Source organism: Lepisma saccharinum, chromosome 29 (assembly GCF_977018435.1).
Source record: "Lepisma saccharinum chromosome 29, izLepSacc3.1, whole genome shotgun sequence".
In the NCBI taxonomy this organism is placed as follows: domain Eukaryota; kingdom Metazoa; phylum Arthropoda; class Insecta; order Zygentoma; family Lepismatidae; genus Lepisma; species Lepisma saccharinum.
In genome coordinates this window covers 14,732,053-14,750,132 of record NC_139257.1, presented here as the reverse complement: position 1 = coordinate 14,750,132, position 18,080 = coordinate 14,732,053, and the positions used below count along the sequence as shown (strand labels likewise).

The window sequence follows — 18,080 nt, the reverse complement described above, 5'->3', positions numbered from 1 at the left end:
GGTATCTCTTTTGCATCATTTAAGGATAAATAGTTGCCACTATGAAATTTCCAACCCACGTATAATACAGCAATGTACAGTAAACAAGACTGTGTGGAATAATTCGTAAAAACTACTTTTACATGCTAAATCGTAGGAGCTGGAAAATGAACACATATCTGTTTGCATGTGGGTTTTTTGCAGTAACTGAAAGAAAACATTTAAAAAAGCAATGTGTTTTCTAAAATGCATATTTATTTGCATATATTCCGCCTTTTTAGTGTATATTTGCATGCATATTTTAAGTATTTTAAGTTCAAAACTATCCGCGCTCTAGTAATCATGAAAGTTAGTCTTAGTAACAAGAAAATTGAAGAGACTGCGTGCTGCCTCATAAGCCAAGTCTAAATGTTCATGCATAGCCGATTCTGTTACAGGTGTGGGATATAGACCCGGAAACGATCTTCGTGGTGGTCACTGAGAGTCCAGGGGAGGAGGCCTTCCTTCCGGAGGAACCCTACGAGATTCTGCGCCAGGGAAATTACAGCAGGGTCCCCCTCATGGCAGGGGTGGTCGCGCAGGAAGGGTGCTTCAGGACAGCAAGTGAGTTCAGGTCATCATGTGTTATGATCTTCCTCGCTAGTAGTATTATTTCTGACTTGTGTGGGAGCCTGCCCAACAGAGACACATGCAACTAACAATAAGTCGCCAATAAACAAGAATACATGGCTAACCTCTTTGGCATCTAAAGTATACCGATCGACCATTTCTCAAGGTGTCTTAAGCACTAAGCACCATAAAAGTACATAAGAGTAATTGGCGATACCCTTTTGCGAGCTACAATTCAGTGATCAGATCACCGTGTATGATTTCCACCTAGCAGGGAATCAATCGTGTGGCGCTTTTATGAGTCGTTCGTGCAAACACGCATATCTAACTATACAATCTAGCGTATGTTCCAGAAACTTAACATAAATGGTCAGAAACGAAGGGACACAAAATCAGGGTTGTTAAAGGCCCAGGAATTTTAAATAAATTCAATTCCGGTCCAGGATAGAAAATAAGCAAGCCTAAATGGGTTCTGGACCGTAAAGATCCAATTTATCTGTAAAGTATTTCAATTCGGTCCAGGAACCTTTTTTCAATTAAACAAAACGCAACGTGTACCGAATTTAAATTGTGTGAGAAAAAAGGTTCCGGTCCTGCAGAGGAACCCAATAGAACCCATTAGAATCTATGGGATCCTGGACTTTTAATAACGCTACACAAAGGGTGCAAGAGATAAGACCACGAAATCAGGACGGTCCCTTTGCCTGCTGGTGCATTTACCGCCTGTTTTATAACTTGTGATTTTGTATAGAAGTACTCGAATACTATCGTAATGTGCATGTTCGGTTTCACATTGTGATCTACAGAACCCTTACGTAGGTCTTTGAATCTTTCCAGTCTTGTGGCGATCACCGGAACGCATCGAGGAACTGGACAGGCACTGGGATCATCTGGCCCCGCTCACTCTTCGCTACCAGGGAATCACCCGCGACGAGCCCTCGGTCAATAGGAGGGTGAGAGAGTTCTACTTCGGCGATCGTTCGATCGGAACGGAGACCGAACGAAGTCTCACGAAGGTAAGTTAGAGTCGCTGGAGGGGTGACCTTTCAGGTAGTACACCCAAATGTCAACCTCACTTCCACATAGTGCACCCTGGACTAAAGACTAACGAGGCTCTGGCGACTGGCCCCATGGCCAGTATAATTTTGTTTGTGTTGTCCTGTGTTTTGTCCTTATTTGTGCTGAGTGTTCTATGCAGCCTCGGCTTTTAACAACAGTCAGAACATTTTAATCTTTTATGATTTTAATTAAGCAACGTTAGAGTTGTTACGTGTAACGGTAAGGGGCTGGACCCCGTATAGTGTGACGGGTGCAAAATAGCCTTAGTGCTGACACACCCAAAAATTTCAAAATCAAATCAAATCAAATCAAGAGTCGCTGGAAGACTAGCACAAGTGTTGGCTCCTACGGACTTTGATTTTTAGAAAACGCGATATCCCCGAAATATATTAATTGCTGCAAAAGGGGTTTCCGAATGTGCAGTGACATGTTCTGAATACATTTTTAACCCATTCGAAACAGAAAAAACGACAATTTGACGTAAAATGCGAATGTTGTCCTTTGCCGCGAATTTCAACATATCCTGGACTAAACAGGCGAAATCACCGCGAAAATCCAATGTCCTTGTGTTTATGCTTAAAAACAAAATGTGCCATATTCATGCATGTATCTGTATAACGCGCAAGTTTTCCAAAATATTACCCATGACACGAACCTACACTGGTCCTCTAGGGCCTAGTGTTAGTTACTAAGTTACCCTTGATCGGACTTCTCAGTTGTCTGATAGAGTAACTAAATTATGTACCCTGACTTGGTCACTGGTGTCGGATATTATACCTTTCTTAAGTTTTTAGTAATGAAAAGGTACGGAACTTCCTTCCAATAAAGTCTTGGTTTATTATCATTAATGCACAATGTACAATGATACTTATTCCCTTGCAATCTTAGATTTAGGTTAACTGACGCAGATTTGATGGCAAATCTGAAACGGGTACCCCTTCCAAGATTATTCACAATTGCTTTTGTATCGCAAGCAACTACAGCCGAAGCAGCAGGTTATGAGAAACTAGTCCAATCAAATTGCAGCGTCCAAGGACGTGGTAGTTATCCCTAAAAGGTAAACTTGTAGTTGTGATACCAGCAATCGAGTAAGAAAACCGAAATATACAGAAAACCGGCTTCCTTTTCATACTACACAGTTATTTACAAAGAACCAAGGAAACTTGAGGGATATTTACAGGTTTCTATGGATTTACATAATTATGACATTTAAAATAGATTTTTTCAATATTTACATAAAACAGTTAAAGTTGTAAATTACATACCTTTCCAATATATTTTTCAAATGCCAAAAACGTTTACATAATTGTTAATTTTGTTATCTTAAAGAAATTCAAATTAGTTCTCGAAAATCATAAACTTGTGCGAGTCATAGATAATGCAAGCACGCGAAGATGTTGTTTCCTGCTTTACAAATGGTAACATGAACATATTCGACTGGGGCGACACACCCAACAGAAAACTATATTCGGTGTTATACATGGAATAATTGCTACAGTTACAGCAGTGGCGTGGCGTGACTCTTTCAAAGGTGTTACCGGCCATCAGTACAACAATTATTCTGCTTTATGTTATCATCTACATCCTAGATTTTCGTTCATTTCATTCTCTTTCTTTTTTTTTCTTTTTTCAATCCGCTCAGTGATTTAGCCACAAATACTTGTAGTAAAAACTACCACTCATGGGACAGTTACCAGGAAAATCGAGCCTTGTCAATTCATTTGTTTCTTTGTAAATGAGGTGGAAAGGGGGTGAAGAAGAACGACACATTTCTCGGGCCAGTTTGACGTTTGTGCGGTGAGCAGACGACAGAATTCAGCTCCTCCAGAGACAATCAAATTGTATAAGGGAACTCCAGCTGCACGCACTACTGTTGCCAACTTAGTATTTTGGAGCAAGGTTTGTTCAAATCACGAATCACACCCAGGAACTATATTTTCGCCTATTACCTGATTTCATCAGTTGTAGTTCCATCCAGTCTTGGTTTTGTAATGTAGCTCTCGTTGCTTCAGAGAAACAGTATCCCCATTTTAGGTGGGATTTAGCTCCTTTCTGCCAATTAGATGTGGCAACACTGGCATATACCGGCCTGTGTATAGGACTTGTGGTAACCCATCATCGTGAGGAACTTTGGGAGCTACGAGTGAGTAGCGTAACCCGGTCACGGATATCTCCTATAACGGCTGAGGATTCGACGTGCTGACCCCACGAGACATCATTGCCGGTTGAAGATCTCCACACCTCTAGGTAGGATTGTTGGAGGGAGACTGGCAGTCGGGACATAGGCCAAGACCCTTCCAAGGCTGTAGAGTCACGAGTTATATGAAATAAATTTAAAATATCAATAGCTAATGTTCTACAACGTTGCTTTATAGCCTACTTAGGAGATACTTGTAGCTAGCTAGCTACCTGTTCTTTCAAAAAATGTTGAAAGCTTCGAAAAATATTACTAACTTAATTTGAGAATTTGCATCAGTTGTAGCAAAATTAATCCGCGAAATGTTGCTGCATTTTCTAGTTCTTTTGATTCTGCGACCTTTCTTCGCAACTGACTCATATATCACATGAGTCAAATAAAAACCTTATTTTTATTTTTTTTAACTAGTAGGTTTCTGCATGTAGGGTTGCACAAGTTTGCTGCAATTTAGGATAAACCCATTGCTGATCCACATATATTTTCAAGTTTGAGTTAGTGCCTGTATATCTAAAAAAGAAGTTGTCGATGATCTGATGTCCGTAGTCACTCTCATAAATGCACTTTGTTCTCTGCAATGAATCTAAGATACGATTCTTCTGTTCCAGATGTATGGGGACCGTGGCTACTACACTGATCCCATAGAGTCTCTCAACATAATGTCTGCCCACAACCTGGCACCCCTGTACTTGTACAGATTCTCGTACAGAGGGAGGTACTCCTACTCACAACCCTTCTCCAAGAGTGACTACAACTTCGGTAAGTTTATGAAAGCGTTTACTTTAAACGGTTGTCTTATAGTTTGTTCAAAATTCCAACTTACCTCAATCAAACACTTCAAAGAAAAGATTATACCATATTTACTGAAACAACAACGATTAAGTCACTCCACATATGGCTAATATAAACCAACTTACAAATTATCAGCATTCTCTCCAAAATATCCATACAGTCGCCTGACATCACGAATAATACGCATTGTGCACAAATTTCTTTAATTCTTTTTAGACAATTTTGTATTATGTATAAGTGAGTGAGTGTGTGTGTGTGAACCGGTATGAGTACTTCTATTTGTTTTCATGTATTTCATATATTCTAAACCAGTGATTCTCCAACTGTGGTACTTGTATCCACAGGGGTACATAAACGACTTGAAGGGGGTACGTACGCGATCAGCTCGGAAGAGAAATATCTAGAATACCCACACGTCATCATTTTTGCTGAGGTATGAAGAACAGGATTCATTGATTCAGACTTCAAAACACTCAACAGGAAAATAAGGCTGACTTTGTCACGAACACTCTCATTCATATGTTTTGAAATGAAATACTCGTTCGAAATCTATATTAGACTAAATTGGGAGCGAATCTCTGCTTGAAAGTTTCAAGTGCACAACCAGATATCAAGGAACTGTGTCATGCTACGCAGGCACATCCTTTTCTCTAGAAACTCTGAGGATTTACAATAAAAACTTCAAAATTGTGCTTGACAGTTTGTTTGCAAACTTATTTTTGTTCTTTAGTTTTTTTTCAGTAACTCTGGAAAAATATGTGAGAATTAAAGTTTTTACATACTTCTTAGCATACATGTGTTTCACATTTTTTTGTAACTAATCATAAAGATTGTAAATGTAGAAACACCAAATAAAAAATAAAAGTAGGATTCTAATGTTTATTTTCCATCTCTCCGCATTCAGCTCGAATGCCATTTTGCTGTATTGCAGATACACGCTTCGAACGTATAAAAAAAATCCCCAAAACCCACTATTTGGAGAAAACCTATGGTGGGGTACATTAGACGTTTAGTTACGACTAAAGAGCACAATGAGAATAACGTTTGAGAACCACTGTTCTAAGCCATTTTTTTAAATGATTTTCACGTGTAATCCTACTTTGTAACATCTTGTCCTGAGTTAGGTTATAGAGCAGCCCTTGAATCTCGCTTAGTAAAAGCTCTTCTGTTCTACTTAGTGTATCATTTAGCAGTAAGAAGACACTAGAAGCATACACCAAACAATAAAACACCATACCAGGTAGCAAATACTGTACATAGCACATAGCATGTGAATGCAAGAGAGCTTACATAGGAGAATCTGGATGCCCTCTAAACATGACAGATGAACACAAGAAGCACATACGCAAAGGCAGCGTGCGTGTTAACAGGGGGAGAGCCAGCGATGGCCCCCCAAAGAATTTTATCTCTGGCAAAAACAATTATTTCTCAAGGATGTTTCTATCGCCCTCGAAGAAAATGAAATTGAAAGAATGTAGTATACCATTTTTTAACTATGTAAGAAACACGATTGAAAAATCGTTTGTGTCCATTAACATGAAAAATGTCCTTGTAGATTATAAATGAACACCATTTTACAACTGAACAACTCACCAAGCCAACAGCAGGCTGTTTTCACTAAAGTTTCATGGCAAAGTTCTGATCTTTTAAATATATTAAAGTTCACAAGAAATTTGTAGGTAGGTTGGCAACATACATTTGGTCATGTTTTCGATGTTACTAGTTCGATATCTAATTTTGTGTGTGAGTTTTGGTTTTCCTAGAATGTAAATGTATGTACTGAGTGTTTCTATCAGAAAATTTAATAGCCTAGGTTGGAACCAACCGCCAGGCAATAACTGACTGAACATATACAAATTTGCATAAACCCCAAAAAACCCTATGTCCAGAAATGAAATCACAAATACGCCATAGACTGGATATCCCCCCAAAGAAAGAAGCTTAATTCGCACACTGTTCAAAGGTGATAGATATGTCGACAATAGTCGAACATGCACACAATGAATCACATACACCGATGAGCCATTACATTATGACCACCTACCTAATGAGCTATCATATTATGTCCGCAGTTCCATGCGCAGCAGTGTTCGATGAACCGCGTGCTCTGAAACATTGTCCTGGTCACCACTGTTGTAGCTGTGGGCGTTTTGTTGCACTGTGGCCTCCGAAAAATGCGCGACAGCCTCCGCTGGCCTCTGGAATCAATGAGCCGCTGTCGACACACGGTTGGACGACGTGTCGTTTGCACCACTTTCGATACGTGAGCAGCCAACAAGCCACTCCGTTTCATAGATGCTGGTACCAAGGTGCCGTGCCGTTTCAGAGATGCTGGTACCAAGGTGCGGTGTCATCACAATTTGACCTCTATCAAGCTGGGAGAGATAGGTCGCTTTTCCCATTCTGACGCCGGAGGCACTACTAACAGCGAGCGTGTAGACCTGCCCAATGTATACCATGCTGCCAGCTTGCTACGTGTAACTCTCCGCGCTCCAGGCCCGCTAAATGTTCCCGGATCAGGCTGGTCATAATATAATGGCTCGGTGTAGAGTTCAATAGAACAACATAATATTACTACACAAACAACCAAATGAGAGCAGTCTTCATACAAATGGCCCAACACCCTATGATTCATCCAAGTGTAGAATTCAAGCAAATATTGCTCTTTCTGTTGGCATCACTAACTCTTTTAGGTCTACAATGAAGCCATTTTAGGATCATGGAATCACAAACACTGAAGCACCATTTCAATCAATTTATTGTAGGAAGAATCGTACACTCACTTTAGGAGTGGGAGTAGAACTCAGGATCACGGACGAGACAATTTAGTCATCGTTAGGTTTAACTGAATGGGGTTATTAGTGAATTTTGAATACGTCTTTTGACAACTTGTCCAGTTTAAATTATTTATCCCTGAGATTTCTAGAGAGAGTTAATATAATTCGAATGGTAAAATTCCAGCGATAATTTTTTTTTTTTAAATATTGTTTTCTGTGATTTCCTGCAAGTAGGTTACAGCAGATATTATTATTATTTGAAGTAGGGTAAAATTTAAGCTTACATTCTATTTTACACTCATTAACTAACTATAAAAAACAGCTTTTAGTTCTTAATGAATTAATATGTTAAGTATGTATAGATATGTATATAGATACAGAATATGGAAATTACAAATGTATGTAATTTGAAGAACATAAGTAGTAGTAGTGGTAATAATAATAACCTCAAAAATAATAGCAACAATAATAGCACTAATAATATTAATGATGATGATAATAGTTTCTGTGACTGTGCCCCTATTTGAGACAAAATCGTGCGGGCGGCCTTGTACGAGGGTCACTATTTATATTTTGAGTCTAACAATGAAAAAAACACGAATTTGGCATTGAAAACTGCTTTATTGTTTTTCGAAGTATTCTCCTTTATGGTCAATACACTTTTGCATTCGTTCGAACCATTTGTCAAAGCAGTTTTTCCAATCTTCTTGAGACACCTCCATAATATGGTTTTTGAACGCATCAACGGCGTCTTCCGCCGACGAAAATCGTTGTCCACGCAATTTATTCTTGACATTCGGGAACAAGAAGAAGTCATTGGGTGCTAAATCAGGACTGTACGGCGGATGAGCCATCAATTCGATTTTTTGACTGTTCATAAAGTCGGTTGTTAGACGAGATGTGTGACAGCTGGTATTGTCTTGATGAAGAATGATCCGACGGCGTTTGTTTGTTTTCCGTATTTGATCGAAGACTTCTGGCAAACAAATCGTTGTGTACCATTCAGAGTTGACCGTTCTACGTTCCTCTAAAGGCACAGTTGCCACATGACCAGTTTTCCCGAAAAAACAGGCGACCATTTGTTTCGATGTGCTTCGAGCGCGAACTACTTTTGTTGGATTGGGTTCATCTTGAAACACCCATACAGTCGACTGCTGTTTACGTTCCGGCTCATCTGCATATATCCATGATTCGTCACCTGTTACAATCTTATATACGTCTTTTGAAGCACCACGATTGTATTTATTGAGCACTTGTTTGCACCAATTGACGCGAGCGTCTTTTTGAGTTTTTGTCAAATTGTGTGGGATCCAACGAGAACATACCTTTCTCATGTAATATTTTATATATGCTGGTGGAACTAATGCCTATGGTTGCCTCAATCTCACAGTATGTCAGCAGTATTAGGTTTTGCCCAGCATCAATGTTTTCTTGAACAACAACTGTTTTTGGACGACCTTCGCGAATCTCGTCGGTGAGCGAATGGCGGCCACGATTAAATTCGTAATACCAGCGTTTCACAGTGGCAAAGGATGGGGCTTCATCGCCAAATGTGGAAGTAAGTTGATCGATGCACTCTTGTCTTGATAATCCACGTCGAAAATCGTAAAATATCATCGCACGAAAATGTTAACGAGTTAATTCCATTTTATTGTTGTCGCGCAATCTCCAAGGCAACATAAACAACACAAATCAAGCTATTGACAAAACATTTGAAGTACGTTATGGTCAATAATGCCAGACGATTCCGTGCAAACGTCAAATCGCGTCTAACTTCAATCAGTGTTGCCAAGGCTCAAAATATAAATAGTAGCCCTCGTATTGTAAATTTCTATCTTTTAGTTTATTTTAGAGAAAATACATTTTAATTTATTATTTGCAGCCATTTACATTCAGGTTAGTTATTTCCTTACAATTTAACGCTGATTCGTGGAACACATGAGAATTTCGAAACACCAATTACGTAATATACCAACACCACAGAACTTCCCAGTGTCAGTCATACTTGTTACAGAGCCGCATCTATTGCACGTAATTGTATTATCATTGTCACTAACATTCAGATAATTATTCATTTTTTTCTGATATGATCTGCTCGGACGCAATTTTCTTTCTGTATTCACGTGATTATTCTTTTCTGAACAACTTTTGTAATGTTCATAGTGACATCCTATGACTATGACATGACTATCGAAGCAGAACCCCAAAACGCAGCGGTGTTACAGTGAAGATGAATGAGTGTCACTCTTGTCTTTACTTATGCTTATGAAGTGTCAGACACGTGTAATGATGGCTACAGAGAAAACGACATAACTTCCGAAAGGATATACATATGAGCCCTCAATTAAATTCGTAAGTACGAGGGTCGTTCAAAAAATAAGTTTCCCTATGTTGTAATATTTTTATTTGGTAATATACATGCAAACTCTACATGTCTAGGTAAGCACAAACCTGTACTACTTTTCAACATAATCGCCTTTCACATTGAGGCATTTGACCCAACGCTGCACCAGCTTATCGAAGCCCTGTGCAAAAAAGTCCAGGTTCCGGCCTTGCAACTCTCGTCTCACTGCGGCCTGGACTTTGGCATCAGCTGGCCACCTCACGAACATTGATTCTTCTGTTCCCCCGGATCAGTTCATCCACCTTCGCGATGTTCTCACCAGTGGAGCCAGTTGAGGGACTACTGGATCGAACTTCATCAAGAATCCCTACTCTGCCTTCGGTGAACATGTTGCACCACCTTCTGACCATCTGCACAGACATTTTAAAAAAACCGCGTTTGTTCGAACCTGTCCCATTTCCCGCGCTAGCGATGGCGCAGCAGTTCGGTGCCAATAAGGAACGAGGAAAAAGTCGTCTGCTGGGCAGCGAGGAGCGAATGGAAGGCAGAAGAGACGCGCTTACGTAGACGCCGTTGCCACTTTACGGTCTAACTCACGTGTTTTGTTTGTGTCTTGTTGAAGAAGCTTGTTTTGTAAGCATGGTGCTGATTAGTATGAGTTTCAAAGTATCCAGGAGGGAAATTATTCTGATGATATTTGCTTGTGTCATTTTTGTGTTTGATGTCATCTTAGCTGGAACATTCACGAAGGGGAATTGTGTACATTTGTGCATTTCCGCGTATTTTATTCGCAGCCTGGCTTCGGTTTCCCCCAACAGGGAGTTCATGTGGTCTGCAGCGGCAATGCCACGTGGTTTCTGCTAGAGAAGCCAGCGATCAGCAAGCGCGGGAAGCGGGACATGTTGTAACAAACGCGGTATACAGTGTCACCGTACACAGTGGCGCAACCACAGGGTGGGCAGGGGGACATTGCCCCCCCAACCTTCGACGGAAGTCAATTCTAGGGTGGCAAGGGGGGACAAACGTGGACGGCCAAGGGCACCTGCATGGGAGGCACAGAGGATCGATTACTCCCCTCGATTTCAAATTTTATGCAAATAAAAATACATTTCGTTAAATTTTCTTGCTCGCTTCGCTGGCAATGCCTCCTTTTCTCAGTGACGTCAAGTTCAGAGCTGTAGCTAGGGGATGGCGGGAGTCGGCAATGGGGCCATATAATCTAAATAAGAATGCCTTTGCGCTCCATGATATTATTTGCATCCTATTAGGGGCAAATATGGGGGGGGGGCAAACATTGATGGCCAAGGGCACCTGCTGGGGAGGCACAGAGGAGCAATTACCCCCTCGATTTCAAATTTTATACAAATAGAAATACATATTCGTAAAATTTTCTTGCTCGCTTCGCTCGCAATCCCTCCTTTTATTAGTGTCAAGTTCAGAGCATAACTAGGGGGCGGCGGGAGTTGGCCATGGACGCCGAGCGATCTAAATGAAAAGAAAATGTAAAACAAAGAATGCCATGGCGCCCCGTGAAACTATTTGCGCTCTATTAAATCAATATTGTTTTCAGTTTCAAAAATTGGATCTAAAAATTTTCTTGCTCGCTTCACTCGCAATTTGGTTGTTTTCTGTAAGTTATTTAAATAATATGTGTTGTATATTTGCATTCAATAAACTTTGAATACGTACACAATTTAGTGTTAGCATGTGTATTTTCTCATTTTGTGTCGCTCCATATTGCATATGTGTAAAACATATCTTGAACGTGAACGTTATACATGTTATGTACACAAATAATTATCTTCGGAATGCATTTCTCATTCATTTTCTGCAATTCAAAAATACAGTTTGTGTGCTTGTTTTCCATCATTAGCTAATGTGAAATTAAGGGTGTTGAAAAATATTTCAAATCGTTTGACCAAACAAATGCTTTAGCACCAACTTCTACCCCATTTTTGCGTAATTTATGAGGATAATAACGTCTTCGATGCCACTACTACCACTAATAATAATATATATATAATAATAATATAATAATAATAATGTCATCATTATTGTTATTATTATTATTATTATTGGTACGTTTATCCGGGTACTTGCCATATCCCCCAGACCGTACATAGCAACCAGCTTCCTGTGGATTTCAAGCCATTTGCCCATTCGTACCGAATCACGTACGCACTTCTTTCTGACACCAACTGTCGAATACACGTTCACCTGCCATGCTGCCCACCTCTCTAATGGCTCGAGCCACGATGTTCCGTCGTTTCCTTCTCCTCTGCGCATGCGCCTTCACGTCTGTGAGAGAAATTCCTATCGTTCTTTGAAGGCGACAGATAGGGCTCGTCGACCATGTGCATAGTGTTACTCAATTACTTTTGTAAAATATTTTATGGCACAGGGAAACTTATTTATTGAACGACCCTCATATATAAATACGCAAGTGAGATGTTCTTTCCACACACACTTTCTATGTTAGCATGTATATTTGAAGTGAGGATATTCCTTTCGATTTTTACAGGCGTGTGTCATAGTGACGACAACCTGTACCTGTTCCGAGCGCCTTCACTGTTCCCACCCATAGAGCGAGGATCAGAGGACGATCGGATGATCGACGTCATGCTGGACATCTTCACAACTTTCGGACGAACCGGGTAATATCCTTTCATCTGACATTCATTCTCTATTACCGAATAGACTTACAGCATCATACCACATATATGTAGGGACGTGAAGTTTTCGTTTCATTTTTCCATAAATTTCGATGTTTATTTGTCGCGGATTAGTGCAAAATTCGGAGTTATTTATTTTAAATCAGTGTTATTTTTTATTTTTACATGCATTTTTAATGTTCCTTCTGTACTTAAAATTTTCAGATTGTTTTAATTCTGGAAAATTGAGACAAATTTTAGTTTTAATAACAAAAATAATAAATGTATGACTTATCTTTGCGGGAAATGACGATATTTCTTCAATTTTGAAAACTATTTCAACTCATCAGCCACTACATATGAAATGTTTATTGAATGATATCACCCAAATCTTTGAACACAGTCATACACATCACATTTCCCTAACAATGCCAAAAAATCTCTCTGCGACTTCAAAATACTGTTTTGTGTACACACACACACACATATATGTAAATATATATCTGCGGTTAAACAGTTCGGCGGGCCAGACAACTTCAAGTCGGCTTGAAGATCTTGCACGTTTAGCGTTCGGCGGGCATAAATTGACGTCACGTCTTACCAGTGAAAGCGTGCGGCCATTCAGACAGCTTTCAGCCATCTTGCAGCAGGAGGAAGTAAAGGAAACGTTGACTCGTTTCGTCTGCACAAGATCTGGCAAGATGGCGGCGTCCGTGGAGATATATGCGATTTGGGATAATGTTATTGCGTGGATGACTATAGTTATACTTGGCGATATCTGACAACATTCTTTGTACTCAAGATAAATAAATGATACTTTGAAAATGTTGAAATATTGGTTTGAAGTGAGAGAAGTTCATTGTTTTATATCAAGACCACGTTCACTGAGTATCTCGTCTGCTTCAAAAAACGAAGAAGCGCGACTTCGACAGAATTTGAACAATACAATCTACTTTAATGAATGCTAAGGATATATCCATAATGAGACCTAACGTGGTAACATTTTTTTCAGTTCAGAACAATTATTTTGATTGAACTTGGAATATTATGACGCTGGATATGAAAATTAACTCAAAATTGATTTTAATTACTTAAATAGAATTAATCGTATGACCAAAGAAAATATAACCTATTTACCCCCTTTCCGAGAACAGTAGCTACTTGTTTCATTCTTTCCTAAATATATTTATTCTCCATAATTTTCCCCTTTGCAGCTTGTATGCTAGTTGTTGCACTGACTAGTTTCATCCACAGACCGCGTGTGACTTTTTTTGTCGTCCGGCGATTCAGCTAACCTAACCTAACCTAACCTAACCTAACCTCTTGCAGTTGTCTGGCTTGCCAAACGGGGCCATTATCAGTCATATCTGCGCCAAACTGCAATAAATGAAGCGTGGCAATCTCTTTTGAATCGAACTTTTACCAGCTAGACTAGAAAATAGACGTGACAGATCTAATAGGGCTTTAGGTACTTCCTTTTTAACAGAAGAAGTGTTATTCCCCAGTTTATATTGTATATTTCGCAGCGTTTTTCGCGTTAAAGTGCAAATTCGGTGTTTTTCTGCGAAATGGCGTAATTCACGTTAACCTATCCAAACACTTTGATTTCCTCAACTTTTCGGTATTATCATTAAAACAAATACTTCACGTCCCTATTTGTATGTTTCAGGTGTAAGAAAAATGAATTTTGAATTTGAATTAGAATATAAAATTTTGGGTGCGTCAGCACTAAGGCTTTTTGCACCCGTCACGTTATACGAGGTCCAGTCCCTTACCATAACAAACAACATAACTGTAACATGGCCTCCCCGATGGTGCGGGGTATCGTCGTCGGCTTGTAATGAAGGGGTTCCGGGTTCGATACCCGATGGAGGCACATAGTGGTTCGGATCCCACTTTAAACTGTAGGCCCAGTCCTGATTAGCCTTGCTGTGCATAAAGTGTACTTATATCACCAAATCAACCAATCAATCAACATAACTGTAACGTTAAAATCTTAAGACATTCTGACTTAAGTTAAAAGCTGAGGCTGTTATGGGGCACTCAGCACACACAAGGACTAAAAACAGGACAACACACAGAATTATACTGGTCATAGGGCCAGTCACAATTGGGTGTACTACGTGGAAGGTAACCCCTTACACCCCGTGGGAAGAATGTCAATGTGTCAATAAGGTATGCACCACATCTGCACCCTCGGTTATCCGATAACACACATAATTTATAATTTGAAGTGGTATTCTAACCACTAGGTACCTCAACCGAGACAATTTGATTACAAGGCGAAAGTGATAACCACTTCACTATCGAATACACCATATCACTTGTACGTTAGTTATGAAGATAAAAATAGCATAGGTAAAGCAAATCTAAATGTACGAGGTTTGTTCAAAAAAAGATCGAACTTTTTTAATAGCCCGCCAACGGTTGCAGATGGCGTGATCCGTCTACAGTGCACACCTAGCGGCATATCTCGGTAAGAGATCGGGTTCCGATCTATGCATTAGTTGTTATCGTCTACAGGGCCGGCCAGAAGCCGTGGGGCCCAAGCCGGGGCCCGTCCAGAGGCTAGACGCCTCAGGCCAACCAGCGGACCAGCGCCCAACCGACCGTTCCATGTCCAGGCGATCCGGAGATAAGTATCTACACCTTTATGGTGCTAATCCTTCCGCTAATCCTTCACTTTACAGAGGGTGAAATCCGGTACAACTAGGATTGCAACGCCCCCAATTGTGTCTCCAGGGACCAGCCCTGGGACAGAACCTTAGCTCGTAAAGAAATGTTTACTGAACATTATTTCGTAGAATGTCGTGTTATTCTAATCGAGACGCGTTTCAACTAAAGCCCCTATCACACGGAACTGGTTTCTAGTAGGAATGCCCTAGTTGGCGCTGAACTGACTTTCTAGGTAGAAATCATGGCCGCCTGGCTGACTGCTTGATTGGTTTTGAGGAATAGACATGTTCTAATTGCTACTAGCTTTCCTCGACTGGATTCTATGGAACAGCCAATCAGAGCAAAGTTTGGCCATGTGAAGATAATCTATGAGTTTGCAAAGGAGTGTTTTTTGTCTGTGGTTCGAATGCTGGCTGTGTATGTTATAGTTTCTCCGTTTCTCGATAAAAGAGTAAAGAGATGTTCGTGTTGAGTTCATTAATATTTAGGTATTTATGCAAAGCGATGAGACAAATATGATTAGCCGAAAATGAAGATCCTTATTATTACAATACAAGTGTATTAATAAATGTTTGACTTTTTTTGTGAACGAATCCTGCGAATCTTATGTATGAATAATGCAAACAAGAGTTAAAAAGCTTGTTCGGTACGCATTCATTACCATTTTTTTCGAGCTAATTTCTAGTTGATACTTTTCCTTTTTTTAATAAAAGCACAAGCAGTAATTCTCCTACAACATTCTTCAAATTGCTCGTCCACCTATAAGCCGGCTTTAGACGGAAGCATTTCCATTAACATTTTTGCTAGCATAAATGCTACGTAAATGCCTCCAAAAATCTTATAACAGATAGCACTTTACAGTTTTACACCAAAGCATTTCATGGATCATTTCGGTTAGTTGTTCCAATTACAATGTATAATACATACAGCACGAAAGACACGTCGAGTTACACCGTCTATGGTGAGTGCACGGTGTTTACAATTGAAAAAGCTAAAATATTCTTCCATACGTGTACAGTAAACGTTGTAAAGTATGTATTTATCAGCGCCATTCTTCTCTACTTAAAACCATTTAATACGAAGCGATATTCCTCTCGGTTGAATAGTTATCGTATTTTAAATGTGTGAAGTGATACGTTGTTTACATCTCACGCGGCCGCCATTATGGGAACAAAAGACTATCGACAGGTACGGTGTATCAAGTATCGGGTGAGGAGAAAACTAGCAAATGGGTAGCCAGTCCAGCGTCAACTAGAGCATTCTTACTGGATATCCAGTTCCGTGTCATTCAGGGTTACCTTTGTTTGAGATTCCCTTTAAATGCACTTTATGCATATATCTAGACCTACAGTTTAAAGTGGAAAGCGAATCACTATGTGTCTCCACTGAGTATCGAACCACTGACTCCTTAATTACAAGGCGACGATGTTAGCACAGCGCCATCGGAGAAGCGTTGCAACTAATTACTCGTATAAGCAAATATTGTCCGATATCACCGAACACAGTGTTGCAATTTCATTGCTGCATTGTTACAATAATGATGGAAGAGGCATTAATTCTAATAATATCTGGACATGAATACAAATTATGTAACCTTTTCCACTCACCCAGGTGGGCAGGCCATGTGGCACGAATGGGAGAGGAAAGAAGAGTTTACAGGATTCTTGTTGGGAAACCTGTAGGATGGCCAAGAAACAACGTTGAGATGGACCTAAAGGAAATCGGTAATGATGTACAAGATTGGATTGATCTTGCCCAGGATAGGAGCACATGGAAGGCTTGTGTTGCTGCAGCCATAAGGTTTAAGAAGGCTAGAGCATTAATTGTGCCATTTAGTTTAATTTTATGGATCATATAGTAACGAAGTTTTTCGCTGCATTTAAGAGTTAAGTTTCTCACTCTCATTGCCCATGTGACATTAACGCCAGCAAGCACTTTTACTTCTTGTGGTTGTCTGTTCCTCAGGAAAGCGCTTCTTCCCGAGGGAGGAGCAGAATGGCCCGAGTACTCGGCGGAGGGTGGCTGCCACCTTGACATCGGGGCGAAGAGGAGGGTGAGGTGCGGAGGACTCTACGACCAGAGGGTAGCCTTCTGGAGCTCCCTCTGCTTGATGGAGAACGGCAACAGGCGCAGATGCAGCTGATCGCCATGACTTGTGTATCCTTAGTATAATAAACGTTATGACTGCATGATTATAACAAATGTCTCATTTTCCAGGTGTGAGAAAGCAGTGTCAGTATGCTCCTAACGTGTGAAAAACGCATAGAGATCATATGGCTGTCTGGTTAGAAAAGTTCACATGCTATTGCAAATGCTGTTATTCAACAATTCCCCAAACGGAATACAGTGTTTCATATGACACTTCCACAATTACTCCAAATGTTCCAGGAGACAGGATCAGTCAACGACAGGCGACGATGAGAACGTCCCAGAACTTCTACTGACAAAGAAACGGTCACAGCAGTCCTGGCTTCATTTGCAAAGTCCCCAAACCATAGCACAGGCCGATTATCACAAGAATGTGTTGTTAATCAACCATCAATCATTCAGATCTTCAATGATATAACATCTGCTACGTTGCAAAATGTCCTGTGTGCTTGGGAGAGACACCTATGAGTGTGCATTCAGGAACATGGACAACATATTGATCAGGCATTGTGTCACATGTGGTCACAACTTTTTATCAGTTATAGGTACGTTTGAAAAACCTTGACCATAGCATTTCTCGTAAAATTCAAGATTGATTTGATATATCATATCAAAACCCTTCTCATTCAAAAACATTGAGTTGAATTCAATATGGCCGTCACCAATATGGCGGACGTCCGCTTGGAACACAGCAATATGATCCCCCATAGACCTAACCTGTTTCTATCATGTCCATTTGTACCCAGCCTAACTCCTTTACATTTTAGGGGGAGTGAGTTTTGAGTCACCCTATATGTCACTGGCAATAAAGCTTCGAAGTGAAAGAATGCTGGTTGTTGGTGGTTTTCTTC

General features: G+C 40.1%; 1 protein-coding gene across 1 annotated transcript in view; it reads left to right on the top strand.

Annotated features, from left to right (window-relative positions):
- The window catches only part of LOC145981400 (juvenile hormone esterase-like), an 87,362-nt gene extending 70,138 nt beyond the window's left edge, over positions 1-17,224 (top strand). Inside the window, exons 6-10 of the mRNA XM_083114638.1 lie at positions 417-582; positions 1,426-1,604; positions 4,450-4,600; positions 12,276-12,408; positions 17,047-17,224. Coding sequence (XP_082970764.1) covers positions 417-582; positions 1,426-1,604; positions 4,450-4,600; positions 12,276-12,408; positions 17,047-17,224 — 807 coding nt within the window. The remainder of the gene's footprint in view (positions 1-416; positions 583-1,425; positions 1,605-4,449; positions 4,601-12,275; positions 12,409-17,046) is intronic.
- The last annotated feature ends 856 nt before the right edge of the window (positions 17,225-18,080 follow it).